A 27,131-nucleotide genomic window follows, 5' to 3' on the forward strand; every position below is an offset into this window, starting at 1 on the left:
GACTACTGCTCCCGTCTACTTCCACCCCTTCAAAATGACCGCCGGGCGCTCTCGCGCTACCCTTCCCAGGAGGCAACGAGCCGGTCGGCAGACACGACGCGGACTACAGCACCCAGCGTGCCTAGCCAGAGAGGCCGGGTGGCGATTGGGTCTTGGGCGCTGATTGGCGGCGATGCTCGCCAATGGGAGGGGTGCAGACGGCCGGGCCCCTGGGCGCGCTCGGGCAGCACCGAGTCGTTGCTGCTGGTGTCGGCTGGAGGGAGGTGAGACAGCGGGGGGAGGGGTGTCTGGGCCCTGGGGCGGGGGGCGGGGGTGTGTGGGATGTGGGAGCGGTGTTGGTAGGAGGGGTGGGGGGAGCGTAGGACGTGTATGGGGAACGTGGGGTGGGAGGTGGGGTGGAGCTAGGGGGGGTGGGGGGATGTAGGGGGTGGGGAGGTGTGTGGGATGTGGGAGCGGTGTTGGTAGGAGGGGGTGGGGGGAGCGTAGGACGTGTATGGGGAACGTGGGGTGGGAGGTGGGGTGGAGCTAGGGGGTGGGGGGATGTAGGGGGTGGGGAGGTGTGTGGGTTGTGGGAGCGGTGTCGGTAGGAGGGGTGGGGGGAGCGTAGGACGTGTATGGGGAACGTGGGGTGGGAGGTGGGGTGGAGCTAGGGGGTGGGGGGATGTAGGGGGTGCGGAGGTGTGTGGGTTGTGGGAGCGGTGTTGGTAGGAGGGGGTGGGGGGAGCGTAGGACGTGTATGGGGAACGTGGGGTGGGAGGTGGGGTGGAGCTAGGGGGGGTGGGGGGATGTAGGGGGTGGGGAGGTGTGTGGGATGTGGGAGCGGTGTTGGTAGGAGGGGGTGGGGGGAGCGTAGGACGTGTATGGGGAACGTGGGGTGGGAGGTGGGGGTGGAGATCAGGGTGGAGCTAGGGGGGTGGGGGGATGTAGGGGGTGCGGAGGTGTGTGGGTTGTGGGAGCGGTGTTGGTAGGAGGGGGTGGGGGGAGCGTAGGACGTGTATGGGGAACGTGGGGTGGGAGGTGGGGGTGGAGATCAGGGTGGAGCTAGGGGGTGGGGGGATGTAGGGGGTGCGGAGGTGTGTGGGATGTGGGAGCGGTGTTGGTAGGAGGGGGTGGGGGGAGCGTAGGACGTGTATGGGGAACGTGGGGTGGGAGGTGGGGTGGAGCTAGGGGGGGTGGGGGGATGTAGGGGGTGCGGAGGTGTGTGGGATGTGGGAGCGGTGTTGGTAGGAGGGGGTGGGGGGAGCGTAGGACGTGTATGGGGAACGTGGGGTGGGAGGTGGGGGTGGAGATCAGGGTGGAGCTAGGGGGTTGGGGGGATGTAGGGGGTGCGGAGGTGTGTGGGTTGTGGGAGCGGTGTTGGTAGGAGGGGGTGGGGGGAGCGTAGGACGTGTATGGGGAACGTGGGGTGGAGATCAGGGTGGAGCTAGGGGGGTGGGGGGATGTAGGGGGTGCGGAGGTGTGTGGGATGTGGGAGCGGTGTCGGTAGGAGGGGTGGGGAGAGCGTAGGACGTGTATGGGGAACGTGGGGTGGGAGGTGGGGTGGAGCTAGGGGGTGGGGGGATGTAGGGGGTGCGGAGGTGTGTGGGTTGTGGGAGCGGTGTTGGTAGGAGGGGGTGGGGGGAGCGTAGGACGTGTATGGGGAACGTGGGGTGGGAGGTGGGGGTGGAGATCAGGGTGGAGCTAGGGGGTTGGGGGGATGTAGGGGGTGCGGAGGTGTGTGGGTTGTGGGAGCGGTGTCGGTAGGAGGGGTGGGGGGAGCGTAGGACGTGTATGGGGAACGTGGGGTGGGAGGTGGGGTGGAGCTAGGGGGGGTGGGGGGATGTAGGGGGTGGGGAGGTGTGTGGGTTGTGGGAGCGGTGTTGGTAGGAGGGGGTGGGGGGAGCGTAGGACGTGTATGGGGAACGTGGGGTGGGAGGTGGGGGTGGAGATCAGGGTGGAGCTAGGGGGTTGGGGGGATGTAGGGGGTGCGGAGGTGTGTGGGTTGTGGGAGTGGTGTCGGTAGGAGGGGTGGGGGGAGCGTAGGACGTGTATGGGGAACGTGGGGTGGGAGGTGGGGTGGAGCTAGGGGGTTGGGGGGATGTAGGGGGTGCGGAGGTGTGTGGGTTGTGGGAGCGGTGTCGGTAGGAGGGGTGGGGGGAGCGTAGGACGTGTATGGGGAACGTGGGGTGGGAGGTGGGGTGGAGCTAGGGGGTTGGGGGGATGTAGGGGGTGCGGAGGTGTGTGGGTTGTGGGAGCGGTGTCGGTAGGAGGGGTGGGGGGAGCGTAGGACGTGTATGGGGAACGTGGGGTGGGAGGTGGGGTGGAGCTAGGGGGGGTGGGGGGATGTAGGGGGTGGGGAGGTGTGTGGGATGTGGGAGCGGTGTTGGTAGGAGGGGGTGGGGGGAGCGTAGGACGTGTATGGGGAACGTGGGGTGGGAGGTGGGGGTGGAGATCAGGGTGGAGCTAGGGGGGTGGGGGGATGTAGGGGGTGCGGAGGTGTGTGGGATGTGGGAGCGGTGTTGGTAGGAGGGGGTGGGGGGAGCGTAGGACGTGTATGGGGAACGTGGGGTGGGAGGTGGGGGTGGAGATCAGGGTGGAGCTAGGGGGTTGGGGGGATGTAGGGGGTGCGGAGGTGTGTGGGTTGTGGGAGCGGTGTTGGTAGGAGGGGGTGGGGGGAGCGTAGGACGTGTATGGGGAACGTGGGGTGGAGATCAGGGTGGAGCTAGGGGGGTGGGGGGATGTAGGGGGTGGGGAGGTGTGTGGGATGTGGGAGCGGTGTTGGTAGGAGGGGGTGGGGGGAGCGTAGGACGTGTATGGGGAACGTGGGGTGGGAGGTGGGGGTGGAGATCAGGGTGGAGCTAGGGGGTTGGGGGGATGTAGGGGGTGCGGAGGTGTGTGGGATGTGGGAGCGGTGTTGGTAGGAGGGGGTGGGGGGAGTGTAGGACGTGTATGGGGAACGTGGGGTGGGAGGTGGGGTGGAGCTAGGGGGGGTGGGGGGATGTAGGGGGTGGGGAGGTGTGTGGGATGTGGGAGCGGTGTTGGTAGGAGGGGGTGGGGGGAGTGTAGGACGTGTATGGGGAACGTGGGGTGGGAGGTGGGGTGGAGCTAGGGGGGGTGGGGGGATGTAGGGGGTGCGGAGGTGTGTGGGTTGTGGGAGCGGTGTTGGTAGGAGGGGGTGGGGGGAGCGTAGGACGTGTATGGGGAACGTGGGGTGGGAGGTGGGGTGGAGCTAGGGGGGGTGGGGGGATGTAGGGGGTGGGGAGGTGTGTGGGATGTGGGAGCGGTGTTGGTAGGAGGGGGTGGGGGGAGCGTAGGACGTGTATGAGGAACGTGGGGTGGGAGGTGGGGGTGGAGATCAGGGTGGAGCTAGGGGGGTGGGGGGATGTAGGGGGTGCGGAGGTGTGTGGGTTGTGGGAGCGGTGTTGGTAGGAGGGGGTGGGGGGAGCGTAGGACGTGTATGGGGAACGTGGGGTGGGAGGTGGGGGTGGAGATCAGGGTGGAGCTAGGGGGTGGGGGGATGTAGGGGGTGCGGAGGTGTGTGGGATGTGGGAGCGGTGTTGGTAGGAGGGGGTGGGGGGAGCGTAGGACGTGTATGGGGAACGTGGGGTGGGAGGTGGGGTGGAGCTAGGGGGGGTGGGGGGATGTAGGGGGTGCGGAGGTGTGTGGGATGTGGGAGCGGTGTTGGTAGGAGGGGGTGGGGGGAGCGTAGGACGTGTATGGGGAACGTGGGGTGGGAGGTGGGGGTGGAGATCAGGGTGGAGCTAGGGGGTTGGGGGGATGTAGGGGGTGCGGAGGTGTGTGGGTTGTGGGAGCGGTGTTGGTAGGAGGGGGTGGGGGGAGCGTAGGACGTGTATGGGGAACGTGGGGTGGAGATCAGGGTGGAGCTAGGGGGGTGGGGGGATGTAGGGGGTGCGGAGGTGTGTGGGATGTGGGAGCGGTGTCGGTAGGAGGGGTGGGGGGAGCGTAGGACGTGTATGGGGAACGTGGGGTGGGAGGTGGGGTGGAGCTAGGGGGTGGGGGGATGTAGGGGGTGCGGAGGTGTGTGGGTTGTGGGAGCGGTGTTGGTAGGAGGGGGTGGGGGGAGCGTAGGACGTGTATGGGGAACGTGGGGTGGGAGGTGGGGGTGGAGATCAGGGTGGAGCTAGGGGGTTGGGGGGATGTAGGGGGTGCGGAGGTGTGTGGGTTGTGGGAGCGGTGTCGGTAGGAGGGGTGGGGGGAGCGTAGGACGTGTATGGGGAACGTGGGGTGGGAGGTGGGGTGGAGCTAGGGGGGGTGGGGGGATGTAGGGGGTGGGGAGGTGTGTGGGTTGTGGGAGCGGTGTTGGTAGGAGGGGGTGGGGGGAGCGTAGGACGTGTATGGGGAACGTGGGGTGGGAGGTGGGGGTGGAGATCAGGGTGGAGCTAGGGGGTTGGGGGGATGTAGGGGGTGCGGAGGTGTGTGGGTTGTGGGAGTGGTGTCGGTAGGAGGGGTGGGGGGAGCGTAGGACGTGTATGGGGAACGTGGGGTGGGAGGTGGGGTGGAGCTAGGGGGTTGGGGGGATGTAGGGGGTGCGGAGGTGTGTGGGTTGTGGGAGCGGTGTCGGTAGGAGGGGTGGGGGGAGCGTAGGACGTGTATGGGGAACGTGGGGTGGGAGGTGGGGTGGAGCTAGGGGGTTGGGGGGATGTAGGGGGTGCGGAGGTGTGTGGGTTGTGGGAGCGGTGTCGGTAGGAGGGGTGGGGGGAGCGTAGGACGTGTATGGGGAACGTGGGGTGGGAGGTGGGGTGGAGCTAGGGGGGGTGGGGGGATGTAGGGGGTGGGGAGGTGTGTGGGATGTGGGAGCGGTGTTGGTAGGAGGGGGTGGGGGGAGCGTAGGACGTGTATGGGGAACGTGGGGTGGGAGGTGGGGGTGGAGATCAGGGTGGAGCTAGGGGGGTGGGGGGATGTAGGGGGTGCGGAGGTGTGTGGGTTGTGGGAGCGGTGTTGGTAGGAGGGGGTGGGGGGAGCGTAGGACGTGTATGGGGAACGTGGGGTGGGAGGTGGGGGTGGAGATCAGGGTGGAGCTAGGGGGTGGGGGGATGTAGGGGGTGCGGAGGTGTGTGGGATGTGGGAGCGGTGTTGGTAGGAGGGGGTGGGGGGAGCGTAGGACGTGTATGGGGAACGTGGGGTGGGAGGTGGGGTGGAGCTAGGGGGGGTGGGGGGATGTAGGGGGTGCGGAGGTGTGTGGGATGTGGGAGCGGTGTTGGTAGGAGGGGGTGGGGGGAGCGTAGGACGTGTATGGGGAACGTGGGGTGGGAGGTGGGGGTGGAGATCAGGGTGGAGCTAGGGGGTTGGGGGGATGTAGGGGGTGCGGAGGTGTGTGGGTTGTGGGAGCGGTGTTGGTAGGAGGGGGTGGGGGGAGCGTAGGACGTGTATGGGGAACGTGGGGTGGAGATCAGGGTGGAGCTAGGGGGGTGGGGGGATGTAGGGGGTGCGGAGGTGTGTGGGATGTGGGAGCGGTGTCGGTAGGAGGGGTGGGGGGAGCGTAGGACGTGTATGGGGAACGTGGGGTGGGAGGTGGGGTGGAGCTAGGGGGTGGGGGGATGTAGGGGGTGCGGAGGTGTGTGGGTTGTGGGAGCGGTGTTGGTAGGAGGGGGTGGGGGGAGCGTAGGACGTGTATGGGGAACGTGGGGTGGGAGGTGGGGGTGGAGATCAGGGTGGAGCTAGGGGGTTGGGGGGATGTAGGGGGTGCGGAGGTGTGTGGGTTGTGGGAGCGGTGTCGGTAGGAGGGGTGGGGGGAGCGTAGGACGTGTATGGGGAACGTGGGGTGGGAGGTGGGGTGGAGCTAGGGGGGGTGGGGGGATGTAGGGGGTGGGGAGGTGTGTGGGTTGTGGGAGCGGTGTTGGTAGGAGGGGGTGGGGGGAGCGTAGGACGTGTATGGGGAACGTGGGGTGGGAGGTGGGGGTGGAGATCAGGGTGGAGCTAGGGGGTTGGGGGGATGTAGGGGGTGCGGAGGTGTGTGGGTTGTGGGAGTGGTGTCGGTAGGAGGGGTGGGGGGAGCGTAGGACGTGTATGGGGAACGTGGGGTGGGAGGTGGGGTGGAGCTAGGGGGTTGGGGGGATGTAGGGGGTGCGGAGGTGTGTGGGTTGTGGGAGCGGTGTCGGTAGGAGGGGTGGGGGGAGCGTAGGACGTGTATGGGGAACGTGGGGTGGGAGGTGGGGTGGAGCTAGGGGGTTGGGGGGATGTAGGGGGTGCGGAGGTGTGTGGGTTGTGGGAGCGGTGTCGGTAGGAGGGGTGGGGGGAGCGTAGGACGTGTATGGGGAACGTGGGGTGGGAGGTGGGGTGGAGCTAGGGGGGGTGGGGGGATGTAGGGGGTGGGGAGGTGTGTGGGATGTGGGAGCGGTGTTGGTAGGAGGGGGTGGGGGGAGCGTAGGACGTGTATGGGGAACGTGGGGTGGGAGGTGGGGGTGGAGATCAGGGTGGAGCTAGGGGGGTGGGGGGATGTAGGGGGTGCGGAGGTGTGTGGGATGTGGGAGCGGTGTTGGTAGGAGGGGGTGGGGGGAGCGTAGGACGTGTATGGGGAACGTGGGGTGGGAGGTGGGGGTGGAGATCAGGGTGGAGCTAGGGGGTTGGGGGGATGTAGGGGGTGCGGAGGTGTGTGGGTTGTGGGAGCGGTGTTGGTAGGAGGGGGTGGGGGGAGCGTAGGACGTGTATGGGGAACGTGGGGTGGAGATCAGGGTGGAGCTAGGGGGGTGGGGGGATGTAGGGGGTGGGGAGGTGTGTGGGATGTGGGAGCGGTGTTGGTAGGAGGGGGTGGGGGGAGCGTAGGACGTGTATGGGGAACGTGGGGTGGGAGGTGGGGGTGGAGATCAGGGTGGAGCTAGGGGGTTGGGGGGATGTAGGGGGTGCGGAGGTGTGTGGGTTGTGGGAGCGGTGTTGGTAGGAGGGGGTGGGGGGAGCGTAGGACGTGTATGGGGAACGTGGGGTGGAGATCAGGGTGGAGCTAGGGGGGTGGGGGGATGTAGGGGGTGCGGAGGTGTGTGGGATGTGGGAGCGGTGTCGGTAGGAGGGGTGGGGGGAGCGTAGGACGTGTATGGGGAACGTGGGGTGGGAGGTGGGGTGGAGCTAGGGGGTGGGGGGATGTAGGGGGTGCGGAGGTGTGTGGGTTGTGGGAGCGGTGTTGGTAGGAGGGGGTGGGGGGAGCGTAGGACGTGTATGGGGAACGTGGGGTGGGAGGTGGGGTGGAGCTAGGGGGGGTGGGGGGATGTAGGGGGTGGGGAGGTGTGTGGGTTGTGGGAGCGGTGTTGGTAGGAGGGGGTGGGGGGAGCGTAGGACGTGTATGGGGAATGGGAGGTGGGGGTGGAGATCAGGGTGGAGCTAGGGGGTTGGGGGGATGTAGGGGGTGCGGAGGTGTGTGGGTTGTGGGAGCGGTGTCGGTAGGAGGGGTGGGGGGAGCGTAGGACGTGTATGGGGAACGTGGGGTGGGAGGTGGGGTGGAGCTTCGGGGGGGTGGGGGGATGTAGGGGGTGGGGAGGTGTGTGGGTTGTGGGAGCGGTGTTGGTAGGAGGGGGTGGGGGGAGCGTAGGACGTGTATGGGGAACGTGGGGTGGGAGGTGGGGGTGGAGATCAGGGTGGAGCTAGGGGGTTGGGGGGATGTAGGGGGTGCGGAGGTGTGTGGGTTGTGGGAGCGGTGTTGGTAGGAGGGGGTGGGGGGAGCGTAGGACGTGTATGGGGAACGTGGGGTGGAGATCAGGGTGGAGCTAGGGGGGTGGGGGGATGTAGGGGGTGCGGAGGTGTGTGGGATGTGGGAGCGGTGTCGGTAGGAGGGGGTGGGGGGAGTGTAGGACGTGTATGGGGAACGTGGGGTGGGAGGTGGGGTGGAGCTAGGGGGTTGGGGGGATGTAGGGGGTGCGGAGGTGTGTGGGATGTGGGAGCGGTGTTGGTAGGAGGGGGTGGGGGGAGCGTAGGACGTGTATGGGGAACGTGGGGTGGGAGGTGGGGTGGAGCTAGGGGGGGTGGGGGGATGTAGGGGGTGGGGAGGTGTGTGGGTTGTGGGAGCGGTGTTGGTAGGAGGGGGTGGGGGGAGTGTAGGACGTGTATGGGGAACGTGGGGTGGGAGGTGGGGTGGAGCTAGGGGGTTGGGGGGATGTAGGGGGTGCGGAGGTGTGTGGGATGTGGGAGCGGTGTTGGTAGGAGGGGGTGGGGGGAGCGTAGGACGTGTATGGGGAACGTGGGGTGGGAGGTGGGGGTGGAGCTAGGGGGGTGGGGGGATGTAGGGGGTGGGGAGGTGTGTGGGTTGTGGGAGCGGTGTCGGTAGGTGGGGGGAAGTGTGGGGTGTATGTGGAATGTGGGGTTGGAAATGAGTGGTGCTGGGGGGGGAAGTTTGGGGGTAGGGGGATGTAGGGCGTGCGGAGGTGCATGCAATGTGGGAGTGGTGTCGGTAAGAGCAGGTGGAGATGTGTGGGGTAGCTCGGAGGGGTGCTTGGGAGGAAGCGGCCGTAGGGGTTGTATAGGGAATGTGGGGTTTGAGGTGGAGCTATATGGGGAGGAGAGTTCGGCGGTGGGGTGGATGTGGCTGGAGATCTGGGTGGGAGGGTGGATGGGATGTTGGAGCGGTGTCTGTTGGAAGGGGGGAAGCGTAGGGGATGTATGGGGAACGTGAGGTTGGAGGTGGGGTAGTGCTGTGGGGGGGAGAGTTCAGGGGGTGGGGTAGTTCGTATGGGGTGGGGTTGGGGGTAGAGCTATGTGGGGGGGAGAGTTGGGGATGTGGGAATGGAAGGAATGTGTGGGGTATGTGGGGGCAGGGTTGAGAGGTGTATGCTGGGGGTGGGGGAGATACCTCTGGGGGAGAGTATGAGGTGTGTGGCGGTGATACCAGGGCTGGGCGTGGCCCGTTTGAGTGGTGGGGTATGTGCGGTGAGGGGGTGTATGTTACTGGGCTCTTGCCTGGTCCGCATTGGTGTGTATGGGGTGGTGTATGCGTCGTACCGGGGCTGAGCCAGGTCTGCATTGGGTGGGGGGCGCAGGCCCATGGTAGTAGGTTGGCCAGGTACGGGGGCTGCGTGTGGGCTGGGGAACGGCAGGCCCACTAGCTGCCTCATTGCCCCCAGAGTACCCATGGAACTGTGCTTGAAATTCAAAATCCAACTGTTTCCCAGCACAGCCCTGCCCCAGGTACCATCTTGTTCCTGAGTGGCACAAAAACTAGCCAGTGCCACCTGGGCATTACTGCCTCTATCCCGCATTGTCAGAGCAGAGTGGTCCCTGAGGGGCCCCTGGGAGTTTCTGCCTCTAGCTGGGTGTGCGGCTTTGTCAAAGCAGAATGGTCTGGAAATCGAGGAGGTGTGTCCCCTGCTGCAAGCTTGGCCGGTTCTGGTTTTGCTGCTACTTTTGGTAGATGGATGGCTTACAGTTCCCAATCCACCATCCCTGAGGAAATGGGCCCAGAATGGAAAAAGGTACCGCAGCCAATGGCAAGGAGACAAAAGCCCTGAAATCCCAGCTTGTCCCCTTCTTAGGGGATGCCATTTTGGCTGGCTGCAGACGTGAAGATTGTGCAGGTTTTGTGCAGCGTCCTGAGCCGGAAAAGCATCTGTGAAATGCTGCTCCATTTCTCCCCCTGCCCTTGTGGGGGCTTTCGGGCTAGCACATTTCCCCTTAGGTCTGCGTCCCCTTCAGTCTGTCAGCTGGAGCTGAGTGTGGCTGGAGAACTTGGCTATGGACTTGACCCATTTCAGCCCATCATATCGGTCAGCTAAGCTACAAAGAGAAGGGAAATGACCCTGGTTTCTGTCTGTGCGGCTTTGCCCAACTGCTAGAAAAACAGGCCAAGCAAAAGCTTTGTACCATGTTGCTTTGGGCAGTCGGTCCCTTCGTTGCTGCTGTGTTGTGATCCTGTAGCGCTGAGCACTCCGGTTCTCTTTAAAAGCTGGTTGGTGACTTATTTTGGGCTTCTGAGGGCCAATAGAGCTTGTTGTTGAAAAATCTGGAACCAGATTCAGCATGGAAAGGGTCAGGACTCCTGGGTTCTATTTCCCTCTGCCCCATCCCCCTTCTGAGCCAGGATAGAACCCAGGAGTTCTGACTCCCAATGCCCCCCCCCCCGGCTGTAACCCACCATCCTGCTCTCCATGTCTATGTCCCCATAGCACGTTCTCTGACTCCAGGTCTCTCTTTGCAGGGTTCCTGGCCCCAGGTTACCATGCTGCCTACGAAGGTGGAAATTGAGAAGCAGGGTAGGTTCTGTACCTCTGTGGATCTGCCTGAAGAGCCCTGGTGGTACCAGATGGCAGGGTGGGCACCTCCAGCTACCTAGTCTGGGATTCCAGCTGCCCCCCAGCCAGGCACTGAAAGACATTCCCACCCCACAGCTGCTATGTGCCCAGCAGCTGATCCATTCTAAGGAGGCCACAGAACTTACACCCCCTGGGGGAGGGTCATCATGGGGGCAGTTGGGGGTTACATGCCTGTCTCTGCATGGGCTCTACCCACCCTGGGCATGTTTTGATCCTCAAAATACTTTGGCGAGTGGAGGGTCCCAATTGCTTGCCATCAGGATCTTTGGGGTGCACACCCAGCATCCACGCCCATTCAAAGGGACAAGTTTTATGATGGTCCAGTCAGGGTTCAGGGTGCAATCCAGCCCAGTGAGGGGTTGTCTCCACTTGCCCGGTAGCCTGGAGTGCCTTCCAGTGCTTTGCTGCTGGGAGGCTCACAGCCAATCTACCAGCATGCAGGTCACCCCTTGAGTGTGTGCTAGACAGCCCTGGCCCAGCAGCCTGTCTGCAGCCCCACCAGCAAGCTGACCCCAACATGTTCCAATTCCCGAATTTCCCCCAGAGTATGCTCTGCCATGTCCAGCCCTCTCCTGGCCAGTTCAGAGAAATAATGCGGTTCCTTTCCTCCTCGAAAGACACCCACGCATCACAGCTTATTAATCTCACTGGGATGAATGCACCCGCCTTTCAAACACAGAGGTGAGTTGGCTTGTAAGAATAAGACCCGTTTATGAACAATAGGACACAATAATGACAGGTTTCAGAGTAGCAACCGTATTAGTCTGTACTCGCAAAAAGAAAAGGAGTACTTGTGGCACCTTAGAGACTAACACATTTATTTGAGCATAAGCTTTCGTGAGCTACAGCTCACTTCATCGGATGCATGCCGTGGGATTCAGCCACTGAATGCATCCGATGCGGTAAGTTGTAGCTCGCAAAAGCTTATGCTCAAATAAATGTATTAGTCTCTAAGGTGCCACAAGTCCTCCTTTTCTTTTTGAGGACACGATAAGTGATGCCAAGTAAAAACAATCAAGTTAGAAAGGGGTACAGGGAAAACACAAGTGAAAACATACATCTAAAACAATCTATCAAGATACAGGTGGTGGTCAAGATGGTCTGTCTGCCTGCTTGCTCTTCCCAGCCTCAATCAGGACCTTCACAAAAGCACAACATGCTGGCTTCCCTTGTCCTTTTAGGTGCAAGATCTTTACCTAAGCAGATTTCTCACCTGTGTTCCGTTCTAGAGACTTCAACACCCCTGTGGTGGAAGAACCCATTTTTCTTAGCTTGCAGTAGCTCTGATCTCTTGTGTCTAGTGACAGGTGCCAAAGGTGGTTTCTGTCCTTGCCTTATACCTTCAGAGAACTTGTTCTAAGCAGCAGGTTGACCTCAGACTGTTTGCCGTTCCCATGGGCTTCCCATGCTCTATATGGTTTCTGTGTAAATGGGCCTGTCATCAGTTCTGATCACATCTTGCTTAATCTCTTGGGAGGCAGGGAGCTGACTGGCTGGGAGTGAGCTGTTTCTCCCTGTGTGTGGACACAGGCTGTAAAGTGTAACCTCACTAAGTGTCAGTATTTCTCCCCATAGCATTAATACAGACATCTCCCCAGATATTCATCACCAAGTGTCATTAGCTTTCAGAAAAGACCTCACTTGATATCCTCTGATAATACATAATATCGTATGCAACCCGTTGAGTCAATTGCTTATGATTGAGGTTCAGCCCCCCCACCCTGTCTTTATAGCCCAATCAACCTTTGCAATGTTTGCTTTGGACAGTAGAAGTCTGACCAATTTTCTCTGGGCATGTGGGTTCAGTGACATTGTAGTTGCAATCACAGATGTGGGCAAAAAGCCAGACAATGGTGTGTGGTTGAAAGCTTGTTGAGGGCTGAGAAGCCTGTTCTGGCTAGTCCAGACTTGAGCTGTGCACAGACACCTCACACGCTGGGTTAGGGGCTGCACTAATGCAATTGGGACAGTAATAACTCCCCCAATGCTTTATGAAGCGAGAATCTGACACCCGCTGAACAGAATTACTCTGTCATAGAAAGAGAATGCTCGGCCGGAGCGTGGGCAGTGCAACAGAAATTCTGGGGCCTAACAGATCACTCTGCATTAGCATGATGGCTCCAGTCCCAAACTACTCTGATGGAGCATGCCGCTCTAAGAATATGAGATGGAAATTGTACACAGAAAGGGAACAGAGACCCTGGTCCAGGAAACAGGGCCTTTGGGTCGGCCAGTGGGTAACCCTCCTGCAACATTGTAAGAGGGGCAGGTGACCCGAAGCATGCCTGGATTCACACCCTTTGTACAAAATATGCCTTGGGAGGTGCTAGCGGAAAGCTCATGACTCACTGGGTATTAATATCATCGTGTAACATGGCTGCAGGCAACTGCTGCAAAGTTATGGATGTGAACTGAAATGATAATAGACAAGTTGGTTGCCAGCCAAGCAGGAACTACCCCACTGTAGCCAGAAGGGTGAGTTTTCCACTCCCGCAGTGCTCTGAAAGACCGTGAGAATGTCGTGTAAACAGGCCCACCACACTCACAAAGCGGGGAGGCGAATGGCGCACTACCACGTTGGAGGGGAGGGAGATAGCCAATCACATGTCTCATGTTCATTCGGTTACACCGGCAGAGGCAGGACTAAATGATTTCCATCTTTGCAGACAACTCCAACTGGGTGGTGGGGGACAGACCTCACGGTGCCACCTCACAGCTAGAAATAGGCTTTTGTCTTTGACATTTTTGAGAGGCCAGGAGACCCCAAGTGATCTGGCCGACCCCTAAGATGAGAGAGGATCTATCCCCCTTTGACTTTGGGGGATCAATCTGGCCCCTGGGGTTCGGTCAGCTGGCTTGGCGGAGATGTGGGGAGGTTTTACCTTCCACCATGTCTGCCTTGTTAAGTTTCAGTCACTGGACCGCGTTTTCTTTCCCTTTCTCTTGTAACCGTTCCTGCCACTTAAGCTCATTGCAAAGCTTTTTGAAATTACATGAACATGGTTTATGTTGAATCTCGACCCATCCCAGGCTGTGTCTGAATTCAGCTGTTGGGGAACTTCAGTTCACGTAACAAACTGTGAGCTATTGACTCTGTAAAGAAGCTACAGACCCAAACTTCCCTCTGATTGTCCCAGGACAGGGCTGGACATCTCAGAAAACATGGTTTGGGGAGATTCCGGGCTGGCTGGAGTGTGGACTCACTTGACCCATTGATAACCAAGGCTGGGTATCACAGGCCGACTCCTGGAGCGAAAGCGTTGGATGAGGGCTGGCCATAGAGCGCATGCTCAGTCCTGACTGGGAGTGTCCCAGGCAGACAGCTGCAGTAATAAGGTGTTGTGAGACCCGTGTGGGTAAGGGGAGACACAACTCTTTCCCTGTCTGGATTGCACCCCACAACATGACCGGTTCTATTTTGCCTCCCCCTGTGTTCAGGTTTCTTCAGTTCCTGTCCCAAAGCAGTTTTTGGACCTCCTGTGTTCTGTCCTGGCTCAGGGAGGAGAGTGGGGTTTAGTGATTATGGCAAGGGGGGGCTTGGAGTCAGGACTCCTGGGTTCTATTCTAACCCTGCAAGAGCCCCAAGAGACAAGGTGCTAACCCCTTCGCTCTGGCCAGTTGTAGCTTGTGTTTAGCTCTTCCTCAGCTGCCCCGCCCTGGAGATGGCTGCATTCCAGTGCCAGACAGGCCATCCCTGTGGGTGGAGCCCTTTGGGATGTGCAGAGCTGGGCGGGGCTGTGGAGAGGCTGGCTGTGAGGGGAAGGCGCAAGTTCCTCTCCCACTATCACGCTCAGGGCTCCAGGTGTCTGAGTTACACTTCCCACTGCAGATCTGGAGATGGCCAACGCCCGGAGCCGCCTTGATGCTGTGCTGCAGTGTCTGCTGGAGAAAAGTGATGTGGACCGGTAGGTGGAGATACATACGGACCGGTGGGGGGATGAGAGCATAGGCTGGGAGTTGGGCTTGGAACAGAGCTGGGGGAATATGGGGCCTTTCACTTCTAGGGGGCACCAGTTCTAATCCACCCCCAGGGCAGGGGTCAAGCGGGCTGTTTGGGGCAGCAGGAAAAGAGACACAGGTCCTTTCCCTTTTAGGGGGCACCCCTGGGCATGGGACTGGCTGGCTCGGGTGTGGGGAATGGCAATGGGGCCTTTTCCCTCTGGGGAGTGATGGGTCCCTCCAGCCCCACGGCAGTGGGTCAGCTGGCTCGGGGGCTGGGCCCCCTGGGTTGCATGCCATGGGGGATGGGATCGGGCTGGCTCTGATTCGGACTGACATGCTCCTTGCAGGGAGCAGATGGACGAGGATGCCGGGAAGACGTCCAGTGACCCGCTCAGCAAGTAAGGAGCCTCTGACCAGGAGCTGTTGGGGGGGCTGTGTGGGGGGAGCCTTTCTCCTGTGGCCCCTTGGGAAGCCAGGTCAGAGCTGGGAGGGCCCATAACATTCCAGTACTGAGCTGTGGGATGGCAGGATTGTCCCTTTCACTCAGAGCCCCGCGTTACTCCAGCCGGGTTCAGCTCCCAGCCCTTGGTTCTTCCCCCACCCCCATGCTGACCTCCTCCAATCACCACCCGTGCTCCTCAGACCCCCCTCCTTCTCCTGCGTCAGGGGTGTGGGCAGGATTGGAGCAGGGGGCACCATGTCTAGCAGCGGGGGCCTGCTGCCCCTGGGAAGGGTTGGGGGGCCTTGCACCTCGGGCCTCACCTCCCCTCTCCTCTTGTCTTTGCAGGGACTCCTCCCCCTCTGCGACTGGGAAGAGGTGGGTACTTCCAGTGGCATTGTGCCTCGCTGTGCACCATAGGGCTGTCAGGCCCAGACTCCACCCTGACGGGAGATGGACGAGTAGACGGGGGAGGCCCTGGGGTCTAGTGGGTTAGAGCAGGGCGGCTGGGAACCAGAGATGCCTGGGTTCTCCCTCAGCCGTGGGTGAGTAGTGGGATCTGGTGGGTTGGGAGGGAGGGGGAGTCAGGACTCCTGGGTTCTCTCCCTCTTTAGCCATTTGACCTGATGCAAGTCCCTTTGCAGTCAGCACCTCAGTTCTGTCTGTGAAGTAGAGGTGACACCCCCAGCTCTTGGAAGGGCATTATGAAGCTGAAGTTTTGTTATTAAAGGGCTTAGAGATTCTCCAGCAATAGTCACTGTGTGGCTGTTTCCCAGCTGCCCCACCCCAGAGCTGGCTGCATCTCCGTGCTGGGCGAGCCTTCCTGTGCAAGGAGCCCTTGTGGGGAGGGGGTGGCAGGACGGTGCTAGGATGGGGATATCTGTGTGGGGAAGGGCTGGCTCCTCTCCCAGGATCATGCCTGAGGCTCCATGTGTCTGGGCCCCCATTCAGCCCTATGGCGGGGAGTCCCTTCTATGGCCTGGCCTCAGTCCCTGGAGGTGTTGGGGCTTGGCAGTCCACCATTGATCTGTCCCCACCCCCACGGCAGGCCCTCAGCACGGTTCTCCCATCACCGGCGCAAGAAGAGGAAGGAGACAGATGATGGATTGACTGAGGGTGGCCAGCAGAGACAGAGTAAGTGGGGGTGGGGCACAGGGCCTTCCCCTCTAGGTGGTGCTGGCTCCTATCTGGCCCAGGGCAGGGGACTGACTGGTTCGGGGTTGGGGGGGGGGGGGACTGGAACATGGCTGGGTTGGGGGGCAGGGGGAATGGGGCATGGGGCCTTTCCCCCCCCCCCAGGGGGTGCTGGCTCACATCCCAAGCGGCGGGCTGGTTAGTGGGGGTTCCCGTCTGATGGTTTTTCTGCTTTCACCCCCAGACACCTACATCATCAAGCTGTTTGACCGGAGTGTGGACCTGGCGCAGTTTGCGGAGAGCACCCCGCTGTACCCCATCTGCCGGGCCTGGATGAGGAACAGCCCCGCTGTGCGCGAGAGGGAGCGCTCGCCCAGCCCCCCGCTGCCCACCCTGCCTGAGGATGAGGAGGTGGGGGGTATGTGGAGGGAGGGGCTGTATGGGGTCCTATCCCCCCATGGTGCAGGGATGGGGATGGGGCTGTCGGGTGTCCCCTCCCCCTGCTCTGTGTTCCCAGGGGGCTGAGGGGCAGGGATTGGGGAGGGGCTGTGCGGGGTCTCCCCACCCCTTGCTGTGACCTGCTCTGTGTTCCCAGGGGGCTGAGGGGCTGAACGGGAAGAGCCAGGATGTGTACAAGCTGCCCCCGCCGTGTGCTGGCCTGGAGAGTGCTGGTGGGGAGTCTGTGAGCACCAGAATACCCTCCCCGCTGCCACCTGAGGATGGGGGGCTGCCCCCTGACATGGTGAGGGTGGGGCCCCGGGCTGCTGTGTCCACCTGCTGCCCCACCCAGGGCCTCATGCCCGCTGAGCTCTGGCCTCTTCCCTCCTCCACCTGCAGGGGGTGCTGCAGCTCCCCTCAGTCTGTCCCCCATCCACTGCTCTGCTCTCACAGCCTGGACTGCTGCCCCGCCATTTTCCATGGGTCCCATGGGGTCCCCGATACTTTGTCCCAGCCTTGCAGGCTGCCTGCCCCCTATCTCCCACCTGGTTCCCTGCTCTTTTCCTACCCACTTCCCCTGGGGTCCACCCCCCAACTACCCATCTCCCCCCACACAGAATCACAGACTCTCAGGGTTGGAAGGGACCTCAGGAGATCATCTAGTCCAACCCCGGGCTCAAAGCAGGACCAATCCCCACTTATTGCCCCAGATCAACTTAACAGCCCCCTCAAGGATTGAGCTCACAACCCTGGGTTTAGCAGGCCAATGCTCAAACCACTGAGCTATCCCACCCCCCCACTATGCTCCTACCATGACACTGCCCCTCCCTTCCAGGGGATCCACCCCCTGTAGGCTCCTGCTCTCTCAGGTTCCCCCCCAACCTGATGTGTGTTCGTTCTCTCTCTCTCTTCTCTCCCGCCCCCCCATGTAGACCCCTGACCCACGGCCCTCGATGTCATCTCTCATCTATAAGAACATGGAGCGCTGGAAGAAGATCCGCCAGCGGTGGGTGTGCCAGAGTGGTGGGGGATGGAGGGAGGGTGTTCATACTCCGCCTGGGGGAAGGGCTGGGGGCACTTCAGCCTCGGGGAGGGGGGTTCTTGTCCCCCTGCCCCATCTCTGATCTCTGCTGCCCCCGCAGGTGGAAGGAGGCATCGCACCGGAACCAGCTGCGCTATGCTGAGAGCATGAAGATCCTCAAGGAGATGTACGAGCGGCAGTGAGGGGCCCTGCCCAGGCCCTTTCTCTTGGGGGTGGGGCTGTACTGAGGCCCAGACACTGGGAATGGGGCCACTTGGGCGCCCCGCCTCTGGGGAGGCCACTCGTAGTAGAAAGCAGCTGAAAACCCTGGGCTTGGTGTGGGGGAGAGTGGTCTAGGTTGGGGGTGCCACTCATGCCCCCCTTCTGTCCCCTGGCTGGGCTCTGTGTGGGGTGGGGCTGCCCCTCAGTGGAGGCAGCGGCTAGTGCATGTATGGGGGCCTAGTCTCCCAGGTTGGGCCTAGTCTCCTCTCCTGCCCCCCCCCCAAGTTCCAATACAGCCAATAAACTGAGTCCCTGCCACCTGGTTCACCTGTGTCATGGGGAGATGACACCCTGGAGTGGCCCAGGGAGAAGCCCCCTTTGGGGAGAATTCACAGCTGGAGGCAATGCAGCAGGGGCGGGGAGATAGGGGTGGCTGGGAAGTGGGGTCCTGCCTCACCCCTGTGGGTAAAGGGGGCTCTGGTGAGGCCAGACCTCTGTAAACCCCACCTGAGCTGTTCCACAAGGGGTTAATCAGCCTTGAGCTGCCCCCCTCCCCTCAGGAACAGAGGGGTGTGTCGCAGTGATGTCATGCTGCTGCACTGGGGCAGAGCAGGGAGTTTGCACTGGCCACACTTTGGTGGCCGGGCTGGCCCGTGTCTGGGTGTCGCGGCAGGGCCCCAGGGGCTCTAGTGAGGGGGTGCAGTGTGTGGGACCTGGGGGGAGCATGAGGTGAGAGAGCAGGGTGGGATGTTACTGTAACCCATGCCCTGGAGTATGGGTACATGTGTCCCTCCTGCAGCTCCCCTCACCCCACATACGCAGCCATAGGTCCCAACAGCTGGCCCAGGGCCCCCTTGGCTGTCTCTCTCAGCCCTATGCAACAGGTGCTTCCTTACACAGCACCAGACACCTGTTATGCTCTGACACACAACTCCAAACAGCTGCCTGCCACGCCCAGCCCTGGGCACCAGGGGCTTCTGCCTGCCACGCCCAGCCCTGGGCACCAGGGGCATTCTGCCCTATAACCTCAAACAGGTGCACCCCAACACATCCTCTCTGCTTCGTACCACCTGCCCCCACCGCTAAACAACCCTGTTTATCCTCCCCTTCCCTGACAAGCACAGACCAGCCACTGCACACAACTCCCACCATGCACTGTAACTTACCCCCACCTCCTCCCAGGCAGCACCCCTGGATGAAATCCCCCCCCCCGCAGCAGTGACCCCCAAAAACAACCACAGGGAGGCACCAGTCCAGCAGGCGGGTGGAGTTTATTGGCCGAGCTCCTGGCTTCATACAGCACCAGCCATAGATAAAAAAAAATCCTGCAAAGCAGCTGGTCGGGGGAGGGGAGAAGGGGAAGGAGCAACTCCCAGCTCTCTGCTCCCCCAGGCCTGGAAAGGGGGACCCCCTGAAATTCTGCTGTCCCAAGGCACTGGGGGAGGGTGATGCCCACCAGGCAGGGGGTGTCCCTAGTGGTGAGAGGGGGACCCCCTGGCTCTGGTGGGAGGGGTGTAGAGGCGGATCCTTGCCCCCGCTATTTCCCAGTGATGGCAGGGCTCTGCTGGCAGGTGATGGGGACGGTGCGCTCCTGGGCCTTGCCTTCTGGTTTGGTGGGCGCCGTGATGGAGAGGATGCCGTCGGGCGAGAGGGCTGAGGTGACAGTGGCGGGGTCCACACCCCGGGGCAGCCCGTAGCGCCGGTGGAACTCACGGGAGATGTAGCCGTGCTCGTCCTGGGGGCAAGAGAGAAGGTGTCAGTGGGGGGGGGAGGAGGGCTGAGGGGGGCACTCTGGGCTGGGGGGGGGGGCCGTACCGGACGCTCCTCATGCTTGGCGTGCACCTCCACGTAGTCACCCACCACCTTCACACTCAGCTCCTCAGGCGAGAAATGCTTCACATCCAGCAGCACTGAGAACCGGTCCTTGTCCAGTGTCATCTGTGGGGGCAGACCAGCGGGTGAGGGCACTGCTGGGGGGAAGCTCACTGGTGCTGGGCACTGTCACAGGGAAGGTTGCAGGGCTGGGGGCCAGGCACTGCCAGCGAGAAGCTTTTGGGGCTGGGCACTGCCAGAGGGAAGCTTGCAGCATCTGGGGCTGGGCACCACTGGAGGGAAGCTCACAGCTCCAGGGCTGGGCACTGACGGAGAAACTCACAGCACCAGGTTCCAGGGCTGGACACTGCGGGGTAGGGGAAGAGCTTGCAGGGGCTGGGCACTGTCAGGGGGAAGCTTGCAGCACCGGTCCTGGGCACTGTCAGGGAGAAGCTCACAGACTTGGGGAGCTGGGGGAAACTTACAGTGCCAGGGGCCAGGTCTGGGCACTGTGGGGGGGGAAGCTTACAGGGCTAGGCACTGCCGGGGGAGGGGGACTCGCAGTGCTGGAGTCCCACCCCTGTGAGTGCTGCCCCTGCCGGGCCCTGCAGATGCTGGTGCGGTGAGGGACGCAGAGCCTGGGGGAGGGTGGAATAACGGGGTCCAAAGTTGGGGGGAGCTAGCTGCTCCCCCCCCCATTCCCCCGTCCCCATGGCTGGCAGCCCAACCAGCTGGCAGCAGGCGCCGCACAGCACAGGAATGTTACCATAATAGGGCAGCCTCTGCTTCCGTGCCACCCCCCGTTACCCCTCTCCTGCTCACCGGTGCCCCAAGGGGTGGGAGGCACTCACACCCCAATATGGCTGTGTACAGCATTAGTCCCCGCAGCCCCCCACTCCCAGCACAGCCCTGGGGAAGCTCGTGCCACTGGGGTGAGACTCTCTGGTATTTGGGGTATGGGCCTGGCAGAGCAGAATTCAGGGGTGCAGAGAGGATGTGGGCCATGCATGGATCTGGGGGTACAGTGAGCACAGGCAACACCTGGATTTAAGGGTGCAGAGAGAGGGGGCAGCAGGGAATGGGGATGCAGGGAGGTACAGAAGGGGTGTGGATTATGGAGTTAGGGGAGCAGAGAGAGTGGTGGACATTAATAGATGGATGGGTGGGGGGGCCCACGTGGCTCTGGGGGGCCAGCAGTGGGTGGGGCCTGGGTGTGACTACAGGAAGGGTGGAGACCATGCACAGATCCAGGGGGTGAAGCAAGGGGGGGGAGCAGGGATGTGGGGAGCAGTGAGGGTGATGCAGAGATTTTTGGGACAGTCAGGGGGTGCAGAGATTGGGGATACAGGGATTGGGCACAATGAGGGTGATGCTGGGATTTGGGGGGCAGTGAAGGGACAGGAGTTTTTGGGTGCAGTGAGGGTGGGGCAAGGAGTGGGGGAAGGGATTGGTGCAGTGAGGGGGTGCAGGGATTCAGTGGGCAGGGATTTGGTGCAGGGATTTGAGGCAGTGGGGGTGCAGGGATTTGGGGTGCAGCGAGGGATGCAGGGATTGGGGGAGCAGTGATTTGGGGCAGTGAGGGGGTGCGGGGACTGGGAGCAGGGAGGGGGAGCAGGGGTTGGGGGCAATGAGGGGCACCCACCCCTGACCCACCTCGGAGAGGCCTGTGTCAGGCAGGACCACGCCAGGGGGGCGGGCGCAGAGGGGGCCGTGGCCGGCGGCGGGGCAGAGGGCTGCCAGGTCGCTCTCCAGCAGCCCCTCGCCGAAGCGCTGGTCGAAGAGGCGGTTGGCAAGGAAGGGGCCAAAGCCAGGGCCCAGAGGCCGGCGCAGCCAAGGATGCTGGATGGCGACGTCCATGGCAGCTGGGTCGGGGCGTCCGTCTGCACCCGCCCTCCGTCGGGGCCTTATATCCCACGGGCGTGGAAGGCGCTAGAAGCCTGGGTGAGGAGGGATGGCCGGGCACCGGGCCAAGGGGAGGGCCGGGCTGCCTGCCAGGCCTGCAGGGCCAGGCGAGACCAGCACAGACGGACGGACCGACCTACACTGATGTGGACAGACGGATAGGGTGGGCAACCCCCCCGTCCCCAGCCGACTGACACCAGAGACAGACCGAGTCTGGGGCAGGTCGCAGGCCTGGATCCCGGGGGGAGGAGGAGTTCCACGGGGGGGTGGGGGGAGAAGCTGTGAGGACAGACAGACAGTTCAGCCCCTCCAGCTGGGGGATGGATAGACACCACACACACACACACACAAACCGTGCATGTGTGTGTGTGTCCCTCTGTCCCTGCTGGAGGGGCTGAGCCCTACTCTGTGCACCCCCACCCACATGTCAGCCCCTCTGAGAGGCCAGCTGCCAGACACTACACAGACTGTGCCCCCCGACCCCCACCCCACCAGGACTCGGCTCCCCTCCTCCCAGCCCTGCGAGCACTCACCCCACACGTTTGTGGGCCACTGCCCGGGGAGGGCGCTGCATGCGGTGTGTGCTGGGGAGGGGCAGGGGAATGGGGACGGACGGACAGACAGTGGGATGGGGTGCGTATCTGGCACATGCGCCCTGCCCCAAACCCAGGCACATGGGCGCACTGGTTTCCCATCCTGTCCGATCCCATTCGGGGAGCTGCGCCCAAGACATGGAGCCAGGCTGGGCCAGCTGGGCACAGAACAAAGGAGCATTGCCCAGAAGATTGCCCTACCCCGCGGGGTCCTGCCTGGCTGGATGCTGCCATGGGGAAGCTTGTAGAGCTGGGCACTGCCACAGGGAAGCTCACAGCGCTGAGGTCCTGTCAGGCCGAACACTGTTGCAGGGAAGCTCACAGTGGCAGGGTACTCAGCTGGGCACTGCTGTGGGGAAGCTCAGAGCAGCAGTGTCCCTAGCTGGGTTGGATAAGCAAAAATATTGTGTGTAGTGCTTGGAGCGGGGGAGGTGCAGGGGGCTGGGAGCCAGGATCCTGGGTCCTCTCCCCAGTTCTGAGAGGGCAGTGGGGGCTGGGGGTTAAAGCAGGGGGTCTCTTTAAGTCTCTCTGTCCCAGGGATTTGGTGCCCAAAGCCTGAGGCCAAATGTGCTCATGTTACTATATCAGGGATTAGCCCATGTGTCAAGCATCCGCCAAGGGACTGTGGCTAAAGTGCACGCCTGCCGCACATAGGGAGGGGGGTGGGGGGCCTGGCTGGCTCAGGGGGATGGGGATTGGGGCCTTTCCCCTCTAGGGGCACCAGTTCAATCTAGCCCAGGGCAGGGGACTGGCTGGCTAAGGGGGACAGGGAATAGGGCCTGTCTAAGGAGTGCAAGCTCTGGTCCCTGCCCAGCTGGTGGTCTCTGTGTAATGAGTGTTGTGGGTCTGAGCCCGGCCTGAATACTGTGGTTTGACTGTATTGGACTTCAGAGACACGAACACTCACCTGGTGACACACACAACATTCTCCGCAGCACAAACCCCCACCCCCTGGAGGGAACAGCCCAGCAAAGGCAGCCACTAAACAACATGCAGGGGCACACCACGACAAATCCTGCACACTGCCCGATGCCCCCGGCAGGGCGCCTGCCGAAGAAATGAACCCAGCTACAGAGCCACAGCCAGACATGGATGCCACCTGGCTCGCAGCCCAGACACGGCTAGAGACACACCAAACACCAACCCAGCCACAGCCTGAGCCCCACAACAACCGCAAACAGCCACAAACACATGCATAGCCGCAAACACAGCCAGACACACAACTATCCCCCCAGCCAGACTCACACAGCTGCAAGCACGAGACAGAACTGCCACAGCCCACAGACACAGCCAGACACCCACACCCAGAAACACAAAGCCACAAATACACACAGCCACAAACACAAGACACAGAACAGCCACAGCCCACGCCCCACAACAGATGCAGACACATCCAGACACACACAGCAGCAAACGCAGTGAGATACAGAACAGCCACAGCCTGAGCCCTGAAACAGCTGCAAACCCAGACAGCCAGATACATGCACAGCCAAGCCGCAGGCAAGGAGTCACAGCAGAATTGAAAACACCAGCTGCAGTGATCCCCCAGCCCAGCCTCTGGAGCCCCCCAGGCCTGGGTGGATTTCCCTCCCCCTGACCCCTGCAGCCAGCCCCCCATAGCAGCGCAATAACCACCAAAAAGCTCCATCCTGCTGCCTTGCCCCCTGGTCATGGGCACAGGAGGCGTCAGCGGCTGACACACAAAGGCCGTTCAGTGACAGGCTGATCCTGTGAGCAGGGAGAGAGTGCAGGCTGGGCACAGGAGACGAGAGCTGGGGAGAGAACCCAGGCATCCTGACTGGACTCCCAGCTCCTGCTGCTCTAACCCACCAGACCCCACTCCCCTCCCAGAGTCAGGGAGAGAACCCAGGTGTCCTGGCTCCCACCCCTCATTGTTCTAACTGCCCAGACTTCCCTCCCCTAGCCAGGGGGAGAACCCAGGCGTCCTGGCTCCGCCTTTCTAGCATTACATTCTGGCAAGGAAAGGGTGTTTATCTCCCTAATGCAAAACAGCTGAACTAACTCAGCTCAAACCTGGACCATAAAAATTGACCCAGGGGCTGGGAAGTTTCACTTAAAATATCAGTGTTGCAATGTCTGTCTCATGGGGTTTAACCCCCTCAGAGCAGGGGCCTGGTGCTCAGACACCGACATCTGTGGGGGGAGAGGGGGACAGCTGCACATAATGCCACCTGGGGACGGCGACGTAGCCACCTCTGGGCCAGGGCAGCTGGGGAACAGCTGCATAGCAACACTGCTCAGGGACAGCTCGATGGGTGTGGAGATGTAGCCACCCCTGGGCTGGAGCAGTTGGGGAACAGCCGCACATAACACCGCATGGGGATGGCTCACCTGGTGCTGACACGCTGCCCGCTGTAGGCAGAGCAGCCGGGACTCAGCCGTGCGGGCTGCGTAGGGCAGAGAACTCTGGCCCGGGGAGCAGTGAGACTGCTTTCAGTGAGGAGCAGGATGTTACACCCTGTTCCCACTTTGATGTGCCAGGGCTGGGCTGATTGTCTCACCTGTTCTGAACGCAGGAGCCAGTGGGGCCCTGTAATTAGTGCTGGCCTGACGCCCAGGACCTGTCTGAGCAGCTGGGCCTGGGGAGCAGGCTGGGTCCTGGTGCCTCTTGCCCCAGAAACACCCCACCCGTCGCGTCCCCTTAGGGCCAGGGCTCGTCCTCTAGACTAGGTGCCTCTGGGTGCTAGCCCCAGCTCTGGGAAGGGAGTGGGGTCTAATGGTTAGATTTGGGGGGGCTATGAGCCAGGATTCCTGGGTTCTATCCCTGGGGCAGGTGCTAGTGGTTAGAGCAGGGGGTCCTGTTGCCAGGCTGTACTTGAGCTCTCCAGGGCTGGGGGGGCCTCAGCCTGGGCCTGTTCAGCCCTGTGACTGGGAGCTGGGTGAGGCCCCTGGAAGGGGCTTTGGGGACGTCAGCAGGTAAACTGGGGCCCGTGACTCAGTGCTGGCTGCAGGCCATGTCAGCCTGGCTGCTGCCTGGCAGTGGCCGTGGAATGTGCTCGCTGCAGATTGGGGTGGCCCGCAGCAGACAGGGCACAGCGGGGAGTGACTAAGCTCACGCCCACTCCCTGGAGTGGGAGGGTCTTTCCTGGGCTGGTGGCGGTGAAGGGGGACTATCCCAAGCCCTCCCCGCGGCTGGCTGGTTCCAAGCAGGGGGCTGAGGCTGAGCCAAGGCTGGGCTCCCAGCTGGGCAGCGATATAATTAGCACCCAAAATAGACGAGTGGAAATTGACAACTGCCACCAGATCCATGCATGTGCAGGGGCACGTGTGCATGCATCAGCCAGAGGGTGTGTGGGCCTGTGTGTGTGCACCACCAGGGGGTTGGTATGTTTGCGTGGAGATGTGTGTGCGTATTGGGGGGGTATATTGTGTGCGGAGGGGGGGGAGATACCATCGGGAAGCGTGTGTGGGGGTGTGTTGGCATGGACATGTGTGTGTATTGTCGTGTGTGTGGGGAGAAGGTGCCATTGGGGAATGGGTGGGTGGGTTAATGGCATGGACACGTGTGCGTATTGTTGTGTGTAGCGTGTGCGCGGGGAGAAGGTGCCATCAGGGAGCGTGTGAGCAGATTGTTGCCAAGGACACCTGTGCATTGTGGGGGGAGAGTTTTTACAAAAAACTTTTTCACTAGGAGGGTGGTGAAGCACTGGAATGCGTTACCTAGGGAGGTGGGGGAATCTCCTTCCTTTGAGGTTTTTAAGGCCCGGTTTGACAAAGCCCTGGCTGGGATGATTTAGTTGGGGTTGGTCCTGCTTTGATCAGGGGGTTGGAGTAGATGACCTCCTAAGGTCCCTTCCAACCCTGATATTCTATGAGAGGTCTCTGTGTGCCCAGCCGAACAAGCCCCATGAGACGGTCTCTCTGCGCCTGGGCTCAGCCCCTCGCTGTACCCGAGTTCAGTGTGAACCCCCGGGTCCAGAACAGGCGGGTAACAGAGCAGAGCTGGGCTCTGAGCCGCCCCTTGGCCAGCAGCACTAACCCGGCTCTACCGCTGCTGGAAATGCCAAGCCTAATGCGCGCAGGCAGCATGCTGGCTGTTGGCACAGCACCAGGGGCTGGCTGTGGGCTTTGTGTGCCTGTTCCCTCCGACTGACAAGCCACCGTCAATCCTACCAGGGGCCCTATGCCATGCCCTTGCTTTTTCACGATGTCAAATCCCCTGTCTGCCCCTCCCGTGGGCAAGGTCACCCAGGGCTGATCCTGCTCCCGGTTGCCCAATTTCCCCCTCCCACCATCAGCAGGTTTCACCCGCCCATGCTGGGTCAAGCTCATTAATGAAGAGATTAAATAAATGAGACTCCAGCCAGAGCCCTGGGGCACAACACCCCGCCCTGCTCGGAGCCAGGGCAACACCCCTGGTTGCCAACCTGCCACGCTTCCCTAGGGCAACTCGGCCTCTTTCACCCAGCGGCTGGTGCGAGACCCTTGCCCCCTAGAGCTACTAGCTCCGGCGAGCGGGGTGGGGGCAGTGCTGCGCTCCCTAACCCAGAGCAGCTGCTTCCCTGGGGCAGAGCCAGCCCTGGCCAAATCCATCAGAGACAAGAGCAATGTTGCGTTTTGCAGCATTTGCAGCAGTGGGCACGGTCCCAGCTGTGCACAATTACAGCGCTCAGTGTCATCTTTGCAAGGTGTATCCGGGGGCACTGTGAGCATGGCAGGAAATTGCGAGGGGTGGGGGGGGGAGATCAGACAACAGCATGCAGGGTCAGCCAATAGTCAACAACAGGCACTGTTGAGATTGGAAAGGCTAAAGCTGGTTAAAGCGTTAAACACAAACTGGTCTCATCCCGTCTAAAGAGACATGTAAGGAGCCTTCAGCGGCAGCACTGGTCCCAGGCTGCGGTCTGCTGGCGCTGCCTCTCCGTGTGCTGATGGGCAAGGGAGATCTCACCGGGTTGGCTCGTGTGCATCCCGCACAAATGACATGTACTGATAAAACCCAGCTCCTTGCAAGCCCAGACACAGAGTCCTTCTCCCTCCAGCCCAATGGCTCTATAACCAACATGGAGCAGCAGGGACATGGGCCAGAATATTAGGAGTTCCCCATGGAGGGGAAAGACAGAGGCCAATCCCGGCTCCAAATCAGGCCAAGCGGTCAAACCCCCAGCCCCTCTTTGTGGGCTCAGGCCCAGCCCAGCCAGCCAGGTTACACCTAGTTTGTGAATCCCAGAGCTCCTTTCCTGGCAGCTCTGCAGCATCAAGACTCAAGAGGGAATGTGAAGATCTTGGGGGCCCCTGCCTGCAGGACTTGGGTGCCATGGATCCATCCAGGGGGGTTTTGCTGAGGAAATCTGCTGGCTGCCACAGCCAGGAAATCCTGGGCCCTACGGTTAGAAGGATTCCGTCACCGGCCTGACTGGGAATCAGAGAGATGCAGG

General features: G+C 61.8%; 2 protein-coding genes across 4 annotated transcripts; one reads left to right on the forward strand and one right to left on the reverse strand.

The window, feature by feature from the left end:
* Positions 1-44: 44 nt before the first annotated feature.
* On the forward strand, positions 45-17,747 carry LIN37 (lin-37 DREAM MuvB core complex component). 3 transcript variants are annotated; one of them, XM_084613190.1, is made up of 10 exons: positions 45-263; positions 10,115-10,169; positions 14,059-14,134; positions 14,519-14,569; positions 14,959-14,988; positions 15,659-15,744; positions 15,989-16,155; positions 16,340-16,486; positions 17,115-17,188; positions 17,325-17,747. In XM_084613190.1, the coding sequence occupies exons 1-10, from the start codon at positions 183-185 to the stop codon at positions 17,404-17,406; spliced, it is 849 nt and encodes a 282-aa protein (XP_084469316.1). In that variant the 5' UTR covers positions 45-182; the 3' UTR covers positions 17,407-17,747. The 3 variants fall into 3 exon arrangements, with proteins under 3 accessions (XP_084469316.1, XP_084469318.1, XP_084469317.1); XM_084613191.1 differs by lacking the exon at positions 45-263 and adding an exon at positions 8,828-9,392; XM_084613192.1 differs by lacking the exon at positions 16,340-16,486.
* Positions 17,748-18,677: 930 nt separating this feature from the next.
* Positions 18,678-21,147, reverse strand: HSPB6 (heat shock protein family B (small) member 6). The gene is made up of 3 exons (XM_084613419.1): positions 20,891-21,147; positions 19,241-19,363; positions 18,678-19,160 (listed from the first exon to the last, which is right to left on the reverse strand). The coding sequence occupies exons 1-3, from the start codon at positions 21,092-21,094 to the stop codon at positions 18,963-18,965; spliced, it is 525 nt and encodes a 174-aa protein (XP_084469545.1). The 5' UTR covers positions 21,095-21,147; the 3' UTR covers positions 18,678-18,962.
* Between the last annotated feature and the right edge of the window lie 5,984 nt (positions 21,148-27,131).

Source organism: Lepidochelys olivacea (assembly GCF_965140295.1).
Source record: "Lepidochelys olivacea isolate rLepOli2 genome assembly, chromosome: 24".
In the NCBI taxonomy this organism is placed as follows: domain Eukaryota; kingdom Metazoa; phylum Chordata; order Testudines; family Cheloniidae; genus Lepidochelys; species Lepidochelys olivacea.

Bases quoted from the DNA above. Each gene is read 5' to 3' on its own strand.
- LIN37 (XM_084613190.1), top strand. From the start codon at position 183: ATGGGAGGGGTGCAGACGGCCGGGCCCCTGGGCGCGCTCGGGCAGCAC. The intron at 16,156-16,339 runs GTGGGGGGTATG...CTGTGTTCCCAG, and splicing joins CCCTGCCTGAGGATGAGGAG to GGGGCTGAGGGGCTGAACGG. The intron at 17,189-17,324 runs GTGGGTGTGCCA...CTGCCCCCGCAG, and splicing joins TGGAAGAAGATCCGCCAGCG to GTGGAAGGAGGCATCGCACC.
- HSPB6 (XM_084613419.1), bottom strand. From the start codon at position 21,094: ATGGACGTCGCCATCCAGCATCCTTGGCTGCGCCGGCCTCTGGGCCCT. The intron at 19,364-20,890 runs GTGGGTCAGGGG...CTGCCCCCACAG, and splicing joins CTGACACAGGCCTCTCCGAG to ATGACACTGGACAAGGACCG. The intron at 19,161-19,240 runs GTACGGCCCCCC...TCTTGCCCCCAG, and splicing joins CCAAGCATGAGGAGCGTCCG to GACGAGCACGGCTACATCTC.